This window comes from Grammomys surdaster, unplaced genomic scaffold (genome assembly GCF_004785775.1).
Source record: "Grammomys surdaster isolate TR1022 unplaced genomic scaffold, NIH_TR_1.0 210, whole genome shotgun sequence".
Lineage (NCBI taxonomy): Eukaryota > Metazoa > Chordata > Mammalia > Rodentia > Muridae > Grammomys > Grammomys surdaster.
This window is the reverse complement of record NW_021604655.1, coordinates 2,409,088-2,424,934: the sequence shown is the minus strand read 5'-3', so window position 1 is coordinate 2,424,934 and position 15,847 is coordinate 2,409,088. Positions and strand designations below refer to the sequence as shown.

Here is a 15,847-nt window from a genome sequence, read left to right as displayed (position 1 = left end):
CCCCCCCCCTCTCTTTCCTTTCCTCTTTCTCTTTTCTTAGTACTTTATGACTCCATGAGGAAGACATGGAACCTCTGAAGGATCAGTAATGCCTAACCTTCAAGAATCAGCAGAGTACTTTGGGTCCCTTTATATGGTTGGCAGAATTATTGCAAAATTACCACAAATCGAAGACTTGATTTTTTTTTTTTTAGTTGCTGTGCCAGAGCTGGGCAACATCTCATTCCATAAAATTGGTTGAGTGTTCTCTCATCCTTATTTCTTTCGAAGTATTGAGCTCCGTGTGTAGCTTCTATGTTTGCAGAGAGAATAAATAATGGAATGTTTCTTGTGTACATGCAGGAATCACAAATTCATGTAGAATTGACAGGTGACACTGGGGACAGAGGTTGCTCATTTTAGTGCTTGGGTATCATGGTAGTTATGGTCAGAAGAGGGCAGCACTCTCCAGCCAGTGAAAATTGTGGCTATAGATTTGAATTTTTGGCTTGCCCAATTTTCTAGATTCTCTAGAACACTGTCTGGGCATAGTGGCCTATGCAGTAACCTCAGCACTTAGGAGGTGGAGTCAGAAAAACCAGGAGTCCAAAGCCAGCCCTGGCTCTATAGATACCTTTTACTCTCTAATAATTCCATATGTGTGTACAGTGAGTCTTAAACCTACACACTCCCACCCCACCTTCATGTCCTCTCCTGTTTTGTTGCTGGGTTTTTTTGGTTGGTTGGTTGGTTGGTTGGTTGGTTGGTTGGTTGATTGATTGGTTTTGTTTTAACGCATTGATTTCAATTAATGCTGCCTGATGGAATGTTGGGTGGTCTTGTTGGTTTGATCTTGTGCGGGTAACTGTAGCGGCTGTGAGTTGTTGAGTGTGTGGGCTATGTGTGCAGAAGACAGCATCTCACAGCGTTCTGACCCAGACAGCTCTTACATTCTTCCCACCCCTCCCTCTTCCACAATGTTTCTTGGGGTGGGGTAAGTGTAAGCACTCAACCATCATATTTGACTTCAGATTATTTTTTAACATGAGAATTTCAGTATTTTAACAACAAGAACTTTGTTTTGGAAGGTGGGTTGTATGTGGCTTAGCTCACAGAACCTCCCTGCCTCATCTGACTCAATAGCTAACATTTAATGGGACCCTTGGGCTCATTCTAGTCACGTGCACCCCTTTTATTTTTCATTTTAGTTTTTATTTAAACGTGAGCTAAGCAAAAGGACTTTATTAAACTTCCTACGGTGAGCGAAGGTTTCCTGGTCTATAGCTCAGCACTTGGGTTTTCTTTGTAATTCCTTCATGAGGGTTTTTTAAAAAAATATTAACTATTGTGTGTATAACTAAACTATATGAACCTAAAATACATTGTGTAAGTTTCTCTTTGAGGAACAGTGCCATACATTTAGAACATTTCTCACAGTTGCACGAGAGCTGTACACCTAGGATCACCCGTAAACAGTTACTGTGTGTTTGATATTTCCTTTTCTTTATTCTCACAGCTTAAAAATTAATAATCTTAAATGTTGTTATGGTGCAAAAATAATGGTGTATTCCCTCAGGGTAGGGAAATCATGATATTCTCTCTCTCTCTCTCTATCTCTCTCTCTCTCTCTCTCTCTCTGTGTGTGTGTGTGTGTGTGTGTGTGTGTGTGTGTGTGTGTGTGTGTGTGTGTTTTGTTTTGTTTTTCAGGACAGGGTTTCTCTGTGTAGCCCTGGCTGTCCTGAAACTCACTCTGTATACCAGGGTGGCATCAAACTCATAGAAATCCACCTGCCTCTGCCTCCCAAGTGCTGAGATTAAAGGTGTGCGCGACTACTGCCTGGCAGCAACCTATTTAGTAATTAGCATCCTATCTACTTCAATTTGTAATTCCCCATCAAGCACCTTATTAATTAAGGACAAGCTCATCCACTTCAAATGGAGGTCTGTTAGCACCTGGTTCCCAGCCCCCTCCAGGCGTACTGCAGGGACACTGACTCGGCTCCCTGAATATTTGTTGCCTCTCTGTGAGGTAGAACTCTCTGAAGGCCTAATTCACACGTACCCTCCTCTTGGCCCTCCTCTGAGCTCTCATGGATTTGTCCTCCTGCCTTTCCTGGTTTGCCTTTATAAGTTGAGTAGCCAGGCACCTGTCCTTTACATCCTCTGTGAGTCCTAAGAGCAAACTCTAGAAGGTGAGAACTGCTACTCCTCCTGTGTCCTGGTGCTGGTCTCAGATCTGGTCTCTATTATTTACAGTTGGTGCTCAACATTGGTACCTGGAGAATTTAAATAGAATATTTATTCAAGTAGGTCAACATATGTTTACACAACCAGGTTTTGTGTTCGCCTTTTCACTGTCTCTGTATCTTGCTGCTGATGGCATACCCATTCATAGAGTATATAGATCAGGGATCATGAATTCAAATGTCTTCAGAGCAGAGGAAGATAATACAGATAAGAGGCTTGGCCAGTACAACAGGATAGTTTTCAAATTAGCCATATAGGCATTTTCTCATGGACAAACGCTCTCCTCCCCTCCCACCCCCCCCACCCCGTGAATATACTGGGGAGAGTTATCAATACAAGTATTGGCTTTTTACTGTGAGAAAAGGTGTCAACCTGAAGTACAGTGATACATGGCACGGTAGGGACTGAGCTGTTTCAAAGCACGTGACCCATGGGATAGTAATTGCCTTCAAGAAAAGTACCAGCATTTCCAGATAAAGATAATTGGAAATCTGGATTTTTATGTGAAGTAGTTTTTATAAAATAATACAGAGATTACTAGAAGCTACATTTGGAGGTTACAAACTACCTGCCATAATCTTAGGGTTTCTGATACATATCCTGAGGGATGGTGATAATTCTGGAAGGCATTATTAAGAAAGGTTATGTGGTAAAGCGGCATATAAGTATAAATATATGATCACCTTTATCTGATATTTTGGAAAGGCAGTTGTTTTCCCTGAGCCAGGCAATACAGTACACTCAGTGACTTTGCAGTGGGCTCACCCTTACCCAATTTTTGAAGATAGAAGCAAGCCATTTATATGTCCTCTAGTAGTATGCCATAGACAAAGGAGCCAGTGAGCGTGCCCTTGGGCTCAGTGGAGCTGTTGGGTGGCTGTACTTGACTGGAATACCTGCTGTAAATATGCTCTGCTTCCACTGGAGAAGGACGAGTGTCATTAAAGCTGCTTCCTTGGCACCTGTCACCGTCAAGGTAGGTGTAATTTGATGTTTCTTCCAGTGCTGGGCATTATCTCTCTCTTTTTAAAATTGATGTATCTATTCCAGGCACAATATATGAACTTATTTTCATTATTAAGGTTAAGTATTACAGCCAAAACATCATCATTCACACCCCCCTTTAGGAAGCTATTTAGTGATGCCATTTGAAGGTTGGTTTTCGAAATGTTTTTGTTTGTAGAAATGTATAGGTACATTAAATACGTACTCTTTTTTACATCTGTGATAGCCTTTATACTTTGTATACATTCACTATCTTAGATGCACATAAATTCCTATGTATGTGTTCAAAATTTTGTTTGTTTGTTTGTTTGCTTATTTTTTGAGAGAGTATCAACTGTAGTCCTGGCTGTCCTCGAACTCACTGTGTTGACCAGGCTGACTGGCCTTTGCCTTCCTTTCAGGATTAAAGGTAAAGGTATGTGCCACTACACACACACATGCACGCACGCACACACACACACACACAGTTTCCCTCCTGGTCAGTCGCTGCCCCATTGTTGCATTACATATCCTTGCAAATGTTCCTTATGTGTGTATGTTCTAGTTTTCCCAGTGAAAGTGAGAAAAACCTAAACCCTGGGCCGTGGGGTTCTTTTACTTCTTCCTAGTAATTACTGTGTTTTAGAAACAGAAAATTAATAATGTTTGAGATACTTTTTAAATTTTTTATTTTGTTTGGTTTGGTTTTTTTCGAGACAGGGTTTCTCTGTATAGCCCAGGCTGTCCTGGAACTCACTGTATAGACCAGGCTGGCCTCGAACTCAGAAATCTGCCTGCCTCTGCCTCCCAAGTGCTGGGATTAAAGACATGCGCCACCACTGCCTGGCTTAATGATTTTTTTTTTTTTTTTTTTTACCTCATAGTGACACCTATGTATTTTTTGGTCCCATTAGCTTAGAGCACCCTTTTTCATCCTTGTTTAAAATAATGCATTACTATTTTGAATTATTACTGTTGTTGTTGTTGTTGGTGGTGGTGGTGGTGGTGGTGGTGTGTGTGTGTGTGTGTGTGTGTGTGTACCGGTCAGAGGACAACGTGCAGGCATTCGTTGTTCTTCCATAGATCCTGGAGTCAAAATGAAGTCATCAGACTTGGCAACAGGCACCTTTATTCACTGAGTTATCTCACTGTCCCAGCACTCTGGCTATTTTGGAATGCCAGTTTGGGGCTCAAGCCTTGACTCACTCAGCATGTAAAAGTGTGTAGTGCTCTTGCAGAGGGACTGGGTTGAGTTCCACCATCAGGCAGTCCTTAGCTCCCTGTAGCTGCAGCTGCAGAGGATTCAGCACCGGGACTGCTTCCGGCACTATACTCAGGCACTGTACTCAGGCACAGGCCCACACTTACAAATACACATAATTTAAAAGTAAAAATACAGCTGGCAATGGTGATGTATGCTGTTAGTCTAGCACTCAGAGCTCTGAGTTCAGGGTATGCCTGATGTCCATGAGTAAGTTCCAGGTCAGCCAGGACTACACAGGAAGACCTTATCTCAAAAACAAAAAGAAAGAAAAAAATAGAAATTTAGAAATGTTTACAATTCACCTAACCTTAGAGTGTTAGTTTCCAGAAATGCTTCATGCCACAAAAGAGCTTACAGGGAGAATCAGGCCTAGGACAAACACATGAAACCAAGATTAAAAATGCCTCCCATTAGCTGGGTGTGGTGGCATACAACTTCAATCCCAGTACTAGGGAAGCAGAGGGAGGCAGATCTCTAAGTTTGAAGCCAGCCTGCTTTACAGAGCAAGTGCTAGGCCAGTAAGGACTACAAAGAGAGACCCTGTCTCAAAAAGCAGAGTAAGAGAAAATAAGAAAAAGAAAATACAACTTCTTGTTATAAGTGAAGCAACTGTACACTTCCTTTGTATACCTACAGAAGTTAAATATTCAATATTGAAAATATTCAAGTTAAAAACAGTCTACTCAATGGATCTATTAAAGATAGAAAATGATATAATCTTAGAAATACACTACCTATGATTAGAGGACGTCAGAAATGGATTCTGTTGTCCTATAAAAGCAAGCTTTAGAAATAAACTAGCAAGCAGCATGTCAAGCCGAGCAGCGTAGGAGTGTCAGAAGGAAAAGCAAAGACATTCATCGAGGTCCCAGTGCATGGCCTTAGTGGATTTCTTCACCCTCACAGTGTATTAACATCTGTTCAAAGCCAAATTTTACTCTGCATAGAACACATTAGTATATGTTACGGCATAGTTACTAAAACTGAGATTCAAATATGTCTTATCAGTGCCACTCAATAGTTATTAGTATGTCTTATCAATTCCACTCGAGTCTTTCCCACTGGAAAGCAGTACAAACATATGACTTTGCTCACAGTTTGACAGCTGAAATCACAACATAATTAACATTTCCAGGGAACATACCATGCACCAAGATTGCTAAACATTAACCATTACTATTTTCCCCAAACCGAGGGCAGTACTAGGAGATAGGTGCTTTTTGTAGATGGCAAAGCTGAGGCCAGAACAGTAGGCAACCCACTCAAGGGCATAGCTGGTAGGTCCCTGGGCACAGGCTTCTTAGGAGAAATGCTGGAGCGAGTAAGAACATGTAAGCAGAGCAGCAGCGTTAGGTCAAACTCCGAGGAGTGGAACAACTGGCAGGGAGAGACGTGTTCTTGCATAAGGTGGAGGAGAATAAACCACGGAGGCCAGGAAACACATTTCCAAGAGAACAGATTTGAGAGTAAAAAGCATCTGGACATGGTAAAAACAGTTGTAGGCATTAAGAAGCCAGATAGTGGCGCAGTGTCCTAGAAAGACCTGGTCCAAGAGAAACCAGACTACAAGTACATGGTCCTGTGAAGCCTATGAGGTTTTGGGGATCTGCCTCTCCTGTTTCCCTATGGGGTATTTTCCTATTGCTTTCCTCTGATGCTCCCTTCCCCAGAGGCCAGCATCCGTGTGTAGGGGTTGTTCTTATTTATGACATAATTCAGTATCTAGAGCAATGGTTCTCAACCTTACTAATTGTGGGACCCTTGAATACAATTACCCGTATTATGGTGATCTCCAGACATGAAATTATATTCATTGCTACTTCTTAACTGTAATTTTGCTACTGTTATAAATCATAAGTATCTGATATGCAGGATGGTCTTAGGAGATCCCTGTTCAAGGGTCGCTTGACACTCTTCCCCCTAGGGGTCACAACTCACAGGTTGAGAACCACTACATTTCTACATTAGATGATACTAACTTGACTAGAATAGCTTATATTCTTATAGCTTATATGAATAAGCTATTCTAGTCAAGTTAGTATCATCTAATGTAGAAATTGTCTAACCCTAGAAAACACTTTTTTTGTTGTTTGTTTTTCTTTGTTTGTTTGTTTGTTTTTCTGAGACAGGGTTTCTCTTCGTAGACCAGGCTGGCCTTGAACTCAGAAATCCGCCTGCCTCTGTCTCCCAAGCGCTGGGATTAAGGGCGTGCACCACCGCCACCCGGCTTGGAAAATACTTTTTAATGAATCAACTTCTATAGGTGAGCATTTTATAGACGTAAGTGCAGGTACCCAGGCACTGCAGGATTATGATCCTTGGTCTTGGTGGTCAGCTTGACTGGACTCAGAATCACCTAGGAGACACCCTGTCTTTGGGCAGACATGTGAGACGTTATCTAGATTAAAGTTAGCCTCTGTGAATGTCTATAAAGGTCCATCTTAGTTTGGACTGGACCAATTCCTGGGCGGGATGCCAGGACTGTTAAATGGAAAGACAGAGCTGGGTACTAACATCCATCACTCTTTGTTTCCAGTCGTGGATGAGATGTGTCACGCTGCCTTGACTTCAGTGATGATGAGCTATACCCTTAAATTGTGAGCCAGAATAAATCCTTTCTTACATTGCTTTTGTGAGGGTATTTTACAGACGGTGGTGTGTATTGCTAGTTGCTAATGTAGGTCACAGAAGCTCTTTGTATCAGTGCCTATGACTTACTGTACATCTGATTGAGAATATTGTGAGAGGGCTGGAGAGATGGCTCAATGGTTAAGGGCACTGACTGCTCTTCCAGAGGTCCTGAGTTCAATTCCCAGCAACCACATGATGGCTCACAACCATCTGTAATGGGATCCGATGCCCTCTTCTGGTGTGTCTGAAGACAGCGACACTGCACTCAAATACATAAAATGGGTAAATAAATCTTTAAAAAAAAAAGAGAGAGAGAGAATATTGTGAGAAATACCATGCTTGCTATATTGTAAGCTTTTCCCTAAGCATTAATGTAAAGGCAGTTAGCAACTGCAGAGAACTTGCAGAGGGTGTTGCTCAGTGGTGGGGTGTGTGCTTGTTACCACACGTGATGCCCTGGGTTCAGCTGCTGAAACTCCTCTCAAAAGACAGGGATGGGGGAGAGAAGTAGAAAGCACTTTTCAAATGTGAGTGTACATCAGTCAGTCAGCCTGGTAAGAGCGTTCTTTATCTCCGACCCATTACTATAGTCCTCAGAGTTCTTACCTTCTGTGTTGAGAAATAGTAGTTGCAGTATGTGAAGTCTATGCAAGTACTTTACAGCTTGTACGAATCCATGAAAATGTTTTGAGTTTCGTTTGGGGATGTACATATCATAAAACTTTGAGCTGCTTTACAGAACCAGTGGTTGCATCTCAAAAGAGGGTGGGGACTCAAACGGATAATTATGAAAATTCAGACTATAGATAAATAGGTAGGTAGTGGATGGATGGATGGATGGATGGATGGATGGATGGATGGATGGATCGGGAGAGAAGATAACTACTGATAACTACTCAGGAAACCAGTGAAATTTCAGTTAGTTGGATTCTATTTATTTTTGAGATAAGATCTTATATAGCCCAAGCTAGTCTCGAACTTGCCCAGACTGGTCTCCAACTTGCTATGTAGTTAAGAGTGGCCTTGAATTTATAATCCTCCTACCTCCCATGTGTTTGAATTTCCAGCCGCATGCCACCACACCAGGTTTATTCGGTGCTGGAACCCAGGGCCTCATGCATGCTAAACAAGCACTCCTACTGAACTAAATCCTCATCCCTGAGACTATTGTAAAATAGGCCTCCAAGCTGGGCCTGGACCTTTAAGCCCAGCACGTGGAAGGCATCCTAGTCTAAATAGTGAGTCCCGGGCCACCCAGGGCTACACATAATAAGACCTTTCCTGGAAAAATAATATCCATAATGGGACCAGAATATAGACCTTTATTAAAGAATATTCTTTTATCCCTGCCCTTTCTTTGATTGAAAAATGAATATGGCTCAGGTAAGGAGCCTTTGGCTTCCTACTGTTTGAGTCTGACGGAGTCATACATATTATAAGAAAATGTTTGAAATAAATGCCAGGCAGGGTGGTCCACATCTGTAACCCCTGCCCTGGAGAGGTAGGAGGACCCCTGCATATTTAAGGCCAGCTTCCTTTATATGGCTCATTCTAGGCAGTTAGGGTTACTTAGATAGACTTGCCTCAACAAAAGCTTCCTAGTGTATCTGTTCTACAAAATGTCAGAGGACTGTCTGCTTTTGATAGGTAATTCAGCACACCCCACAGCCTACAACTATTGTCTGCCATTGGAGACTGTAGCACTATGCAGTACTTGAGGATGCCTGATTGGGGAGAGATCAGCACCCACATATACCTTAGTGGAAAAATTGACCAGACCTTTGGCAGTGTTGGGACTCCTAAAAGAACATGACTGGCTTAGCTCACGCTCACAGTAAGTTCCCAACACTGACAAAAACATACATGGTAGAAACAGAAAACTGGAATAAGACAAAATTCTTCAGCTGGCAGGGCATGCATATTTATACATTCTTCTGTGTCGAGCTCAGTGGTTAGAGAATGCTTCCTGGCAAGACTGCAATACACAAATGTTTTCAATTTGAACTAGCACATTTTCCCCCATCTAATTAGCGTTGAGGATAAATTCCACAGCCCTGGAGAGGGCTTGGCCCAAGTTTTTAAGACCTAGGCTAATGAAGCTCAGGTTCGGGACTGGACAGTCATATGGACTTGTGGGGCTGTTTCCTATGAATGTCTTTTTTTTTTTTTATCTTTTTTTTATCTTTTTTTTTTCCTATGAATGTCTTAATAGCTGTGTAATATTGCTCTGGAGAGTTATTTTGTTTCCAAACAACTGATGCACTTGCACAGGCTACTCTGTGCTTGCAAATGTTCAAAACTTTAAGTTTGGCAAACTCCTTGGTTTTGATGAAGAGGAGAGCCTTGTGAGCATAGAAATAGATTAGAGTGATGCTTATATATTAAAATAAGACTTGCCCTGGGTGTAGTGGTACATTCCTTTAACCCCAGCACGCTGGAGGCAGAGACAAGCAGATCTCTGAGGATTTGAGGACAGCCTGTTCTACATATTTCCAGGACAGCCAGGTCTGCATAGACCCTGTCTCAAAAGACCACACACATGAAATTGATAGCTAGAAGTAGAGTTCAATGGAGTTCAGTGATAGAACGTACACTTAGCAAGAGGAAGGAGGCACTGGGTTCAGTTCCAAGCAACACCAACAGTACTCAACAAGCAACACCAACAGTATTCAACAAATACCCAAGACCTTATGTGATCTATAAGGACAAGATTTGCTTAAGTGTTTTTTGTTTCTTCTCTCCACTATATGAACAGAAAATTCAGAGGAAAGACTTTGTTCATGGTGGTGTAGTCTGACATGTCTAGCGATAGCCAACACTACTACCCATCAGGTCACGGAGGTAGAGGAGCTAGGTGTGGACTTGTTCTAGGTTGATGGCAGGGAAGGGAGCTACCGTAGGCACAGTTGCCCCTCATTTAGCACTGTGAAACCTGAAGTATACTCCACCCTGCCCATCCTCAGCAGTGCTTACAGGCTTGGTTCTGACTAGAAGACACAGTTGTTCTACTTTATGGGTGCCTTGCTTAGGTGCTCAGAGTCTGTCACAATTGTGTTGGACCTATAGGGGAAAATATGGATGTCATTTGTTCATCAGTGCAAGTTTAGTCATAGACTGTAATCATTTTGGAGTAGGAAAATCTCCATTTCTGCCTTTGTCCCAGCCCTGTCATTCATGGCCTCTGAGGCCCTGTAGAGTGTATGCTAACCTCAGTTTTCTCCACAGGTTAAACAAAGTGGACCAGATGGTCCCCAAGGTCCCTTTTGGGCTTTCTCATGAAGTTCCATTTATGTATATATTTGTATGCATGACAGTTGGGGCACCAGTACATAGGCCACATAGGACTGTTAGGACAGTCAGCTGACCCAGTGTCAGTCTGTCCAGCAGACAGATGCAAGCCACAGCAATGCCGAGGTCCTTTAGGAAGTTTGCAGAAGCCATCGGTGAATGTCTTGGATGATGAAGCACTCCTGAGTGCCCACCTGATCAGATGGCAGTGCCACTCTGCAGGTGCCTTGTTGGTATGGATTTTTCCTGTTGGAGATCCTGAGTGGCAGCATGAGTCCAGTGTACACAGTCTTTGGTTCCTCCACAGTCCTGACCGATCCTGTACCCTGGCATAAGGACCAATGAGGTACCCACAGTTCAAAATTTCTTGGAGTTTTTTTGGTTTTTTGTTTTTCAAGGCAGAGTTTCTCTGTGTTGCCTTGGCTGTCCTGGAACTCATTTTGCAGACCAGGCTGGCCTCAAACTCACAGATCCACCTGCCTCTGCCTCTCCAGTGCAGGGATTAAACCTGTTTACCACCACCACTGGGCTATGAATCTCCTTCCAGAGTTACAGAAATACCAGGAAATTGTCAGCATGCCATAGCACTTAATGACTTTTCAGCCTTCTGATTCCAGACTTGCATTCCTCTCCCAATAGACTACAAACACAGTGATAGACTTAGTTACTGCACTGTAGTTACAGAGTCTCGGATGATTCTGGACAAGAAAACTAGTATTCAAAATGGCAGTTGCACTTATGGGAGGGGTTCCTCTTGTGCTTTCTTCTATGACTACAGCTAAACTGCTATTTATGACAAAACTTGGGCCACCCTGGGCCCGTCTGCTCATTTTGTCTGATCTTTGTCTTTGTAGCCAAGGCTATCCTTAAGTTCCTGATCCCCCTGCCTCCACCTCCCATCTTGGAATCCCAGTCCTGTAACGTCATACTTGCCCTCGTTTTGTTTGCTCTTAACTTGGAAACAGTCCCGGGGGATAGCTGGAAGATTTGAGTATCTCTGGGATGTCACTGTCCAGTTTTGAAATAATTTTGTAAATGGGTTTCTTCCAGGAAGGATCTGAATCTTTCCCTGCAGAGACGGCCTTGAAGAACTCCTGTAATGTCAAGGTGGCAATTTCCAAGAAGCAGTCTGGGACCTGCAGCCCCAAAGACACCCCCAAGAAAAGGAAGGAATGAGGCTGGAAGTGCTGGCACCATGGAGAGCCCATTGGCTGCTGCTGCCTGCCTGCTGCTGCCTGATGCTGGTTTAGAGTACCCTGCTCTGCTGCCCTGGGTTCTGCAGCCCAAGACTACCCTGTTTCCTAGTGAAACTCAGCCCTTAAGTGACCATCCAGGAAGACAGTCTTGGGAGCGGGCATTAGAGTCTTTCGGGACTTGTTGATTCCACCGACTGGGTATGTTTTAATGACTATGTGGGAAATGAGAGGTTTGAGCTTTCTCTTCCTTAGACCTGTTGTGAGAAAGGCTGTCCTCAGGCTTATGGCTGCCATTTGCTAACCATTATGAGAACACACACGTTAGATCTTGTGCACGTCTTACCTCAAAGTCACTCCCCTTGTTGTAGTGTGTATTGAGAACTCGAAAAAGCTCCGAGTCTCGGAGGACTGCCAGCGCTTGGGCATTCGTGACACCGTCTGAAAGTGCTTGCCGGGCGTACTTTTCCATCTGGATGTAATAAAATTCACGGAAGTTGCTGAACCACTTGATCATCTGGGAGGTGATGCAGCGGTTGAACTGTGTGAACAAAGGATTTATATCAAGTCAGACATTTGCGGCGGGGTGCTCAGAGTCAGAACTGTCAGCGTGAGATTAATGTGAATTGGCCTCAAACACTAACCATTTTTCCTTCAGAAAAAGAAGCCGCAGGTACTGGCCAATCCCATGCAGTTAAACTAAAAAATTCAGTATTTACTAGAAAATAGATGTTATGTCTATAAAAGACTTTTAGGCTTTTGTCCATGTGTTTAAGCATGACTTTGCCTTTGTCCCTTAGAGCCCGAGGGGTAACTGGCCAAGGGGAATGGTAAGGGTGTGGGTCAGGGAGCAGACTCCTGACTAGAGTTACAGAAGGACTGGAAATGTGAAGGAGTATTTACTGTGGGGATTGCAGAGACTGGCCTGAGGTATGCCCTTACCTCGCGACTGAGAGTAGTGGATCTCAGAAACTGCCTGTGAGTACATGCGGGGTTTGGTTCTAACATTCAGTTTGATTTTCCTTACGGTTGCACTAGATCTGTATGTACTTCCACTCAGTTTTGAAACACACAGCAGTCAGAATGTAAATAGGATGATGTCTTATAAATATTTTGAGTAGGAATCAAACCATGTCCTTATGCATGCTAGACACATGCTGTGCCAATGTGCTACTGCCTTATACTGCCTTAGCCCCTTACATTTCATGTATTTCCTTAGTGGTTATCCTCTCTCTCTCTCTCTCTCTCTCTCTCTCTCTCTCTCTCTCTTTCTCTTTCTCTCTCTCTTTCTCTCTCTCTCTTTATTACTTTCTTTTTCAGACAGGATTTCTCTGCATAGCCCTGGTTGTCTTGGACCAGGCTGGCCTGGAACTCAGAGATCTGCCTGCCTCTGCCTCCTGAGTGCTGGGATTAAAGGCGTGCACTACCACCACTACCTGGTTCACATTCTTTTTCTTAAAAAAAAAAAAAAAAAGCCTATAGATGGTAGAGCTCTTGCCTACTATGCCCAAGGCCCTGGGTTCAACCCCCAATTTAAAAAAAGATTTATTTTTATGTGTATGAGTAAACCTGCATGTATGTATGTATGTATGTATGTATGTGCACCACATACATGTAGTGCCTACAGAGGCCAGAAGAGGGCATCAGATTCCCTGGACTGGAGTTAGAGATGGTTGTAAGCTGCCATGTGGGTGCTGGGATGCAGACCTGGGTCCTCCCCAGGAGCAGCCAGTCCTCTTACCCACTGAGCCATGCCTCTAGCCTACTGCATTATTTTTCATAAGGTCTCCACCTCCTAGACCAGAGTCCCCCTCTACCTCGATGTCCGATCTACTGCTGGAATTGTCAGCTGCCCAAAGGCCCAAGCGTTCTGAAACCTACTCTTTCCTAGGGCAAGGAGATCCCAGGGTTTTTTTTTTTCCAGGCAGTCCTGGAACTGGAAATTTCATCAGTTTCATCAGTAACACGAAGGGCACGTGAAAACCTAGAACTTCCTCACACTGGGCACAACACACAGCAACTGAGTATTATACAGGGGCTGCAGCGCAGTGTGGGACTTTACCTGAACATCAGGGAAGCAAGCTTTCAGGAGGCTGGAGCTGGGGTACCGCGTGAAGAAAAACATGAGTTTGGCCTTCTTCAGGTGACCGGGGCTCAGGCCTTCCTGGATGTGTTTTGGTGTCAAGGAAAAGAGCATTTTTAAAACCCGAGCTTGCATCCTGTCTCAATGGCTGCTCTACAAACATGGGGAGCATTTCTGCAAGACCTGCGGCAAGCACCACCCTACAAAGCAACGTGGCGTAAGAAGCAGGGGATCCTCCATCTGCCCAAGGAAAGCAGCCTTTATGATAGGGAGCAGTGTGGTTTTCGGTGGGAGCAGCCTGAGCCCTTCAACTAGAACTACCAAGAAGACTGTGTCGAGACCTGACTACTTAGCCGAGCTGCAGAGCAAAGCCAGTTCTGGTGTTAGGAGATGCGAGCATGTTGAATGGAAAGACAATAAAAGGGGGAAGTGATCCAGTCTAAGCCAATATTGTTACTAAGACAATAAAATCATGAGGTTTATTTTTTTAAAGTTTTAAACTCTGTGGTGATGCACACCTGTAATCAGTCATTTAGAAAGTAGAGGCTGACAGGTCAGAGGTTCAAGGTCATCTAGTTTTAGAATTCATGAGACCCCGTCTCGAAAAAAAGTTAATAAAATAATAACCATCTCATCAAATAATTTTACCAGATTATCCAAGTAATGATTGCCGATTCCCTGTGGTTTCTACTTTAGTTTTTTTTCTTGACTTCCTGGGGCATTTGCTGTGATCTCTTTGTCTGGAAGCTGATGAGATAACCTGTAAGCCATCCCATCATTCTGTGGCACAATTCTCAAGTACCTTGGTATGTAAAAGTCACACCTCATGGATTGTGTGGCACTGGTGCAGCTCCTGTAGCCGGGGTGCTTTTTCAGAATGGGCTAGGAGAAGACAGCTCTGCCACAGACAAACCACTTGGGAACTTCAGGTAGTGACTTTCTTCTGTTCCACCTCAATATTCTATAAAATAAGAGAGCAGTCACCTCTGTGATCTCCATTCTGGCCTTGAGAAGTGTGAGCCAGGAGACATGTAGCCAGACAGATATCATGTCCCATCATGCTCCTGCTCTCTTGAGAAGTTTGTGCCCTGGGCTATTTCTGCCGTACCTAGTACATGGCAGAACTTCCCCTTGTCTGCTGAGCCAGAGCTCACAGGCTCCCTGTACAAGCCTCTACTATGACATGAAACTCAGTTACTGCAGGTGTTGTCTCCCCCGATTAGACTGTGAGCTCCCCGAGGGCAAGGGCTTTATCTTATCTCTGTGTGCTCCACACACCCTTCCCAGTGCCAGGAACATAGTAGTGCGTTCAGTAAATGCACATTAAAGGAGTGAGCGGATGGTCAGTGCTAAGCCAAAAATACGCATATGGAAAATTATACTTCAGGCCACCTCACCCCCTAAAGACAGATTTGCTTCCTTTTAACTCTGCCAGGGGTTCTGTGGGGCTGCCCCTAGTGCATGTGAATATCTAGAGTAAGCCGGGATGGTCCTAAGGCTGCTAAGGAACATTCCACAGAGTAACCTTGGGCATCACATCCATTCACTGTGGCTGTAGGACAGTGATCCCAGTAAGAAGAATCCACTGAATGTAGCTGTCTAGTCTGTTGTGTGGAAGACCCTGCCCCCTGTCTCCCTGCCTTCTGACCCTGCCTCATTGGTTCATAAAAACTGAAAATCTAGATTTGGGAACCCAAATTTCCTAAGTTAGGGTACTGATTTGGCTACTTATTAGCTGTGTGAGCTGGGGCAAGTCACTTAGCTTCTCTGGGGTCCTTTCTAAAATGTGGTACAGTGGTTAAAACTTGGGCTGGGCAGTGATGGCCCAAGCCTTTAGTCCCAGCACTTGGAAGGCAGAGGTAGGTGGATCTCTGTGAGTTTAAAGCCAGCCTGGTCTACAGAGCAAGTTACAGGACAGCCAGGGCTACACAGAGACAAGCACTGTCTCAAAACAAAACAAAAACAAAACCCTTGTGCTTTGCCCATCAGATCCTGGGTTTGAAACCTGCATCCTGCCGGGCAGTGGTGGCGCATGCCTATAATCCCAGCACTTGGGAGGCAGAGACAGGTGGATTTCTGAGTTCGAGGCCAGTCTGGTCTACAGAGTGAGTTCCAGGACAGCCAGAACTACACAGAGAAACCCTGTCTTGAAAAGACAAAAAAAAAAAAAAAAAAAAA

The 15,847-nt window shown here is 43.8% G+C and overlaps 1 protein-coding gene across 3 annotated transcripts in view; it reads right to left on the bottom strand.

Moving 5' to 3' along the window:
* Window positions 1-9,813: 9,813 nt before the first annotated feature.
* Window positions 9,814-15,847, bottom strand: part of Prox2 (prospero homeobox 2) — a 22,053-nt gene continuing 16,019 nt past the window's right edge. For 2 of the 3 annotated variants that reach the window (XM_028771899.1, XM_028771900.1), the window contains exons 3-5: window positions 13,649-13,756; window positions 11,933-12,127; window positions 9,814-11,529 (exon numbers count right to left, since the gene is read on the bottom strand). In XM_028771899.1, the coding sequence (XP_028627732.1) occupies window positions 11,344-11,529; window positions 11,933-12,127; window positions 13,649-13,756 (489 nt within the window). In that variant the 3' untranslated portion in view covers window positions 9,814-11,343. The remainder of the gene's footprint in view (window positions 11,530-11,932; window positions 12,128-13,648; window positions 13,757-15,847) is intronic. The other variant, XM_028771901.1, reaches the window with a different exon arrangement.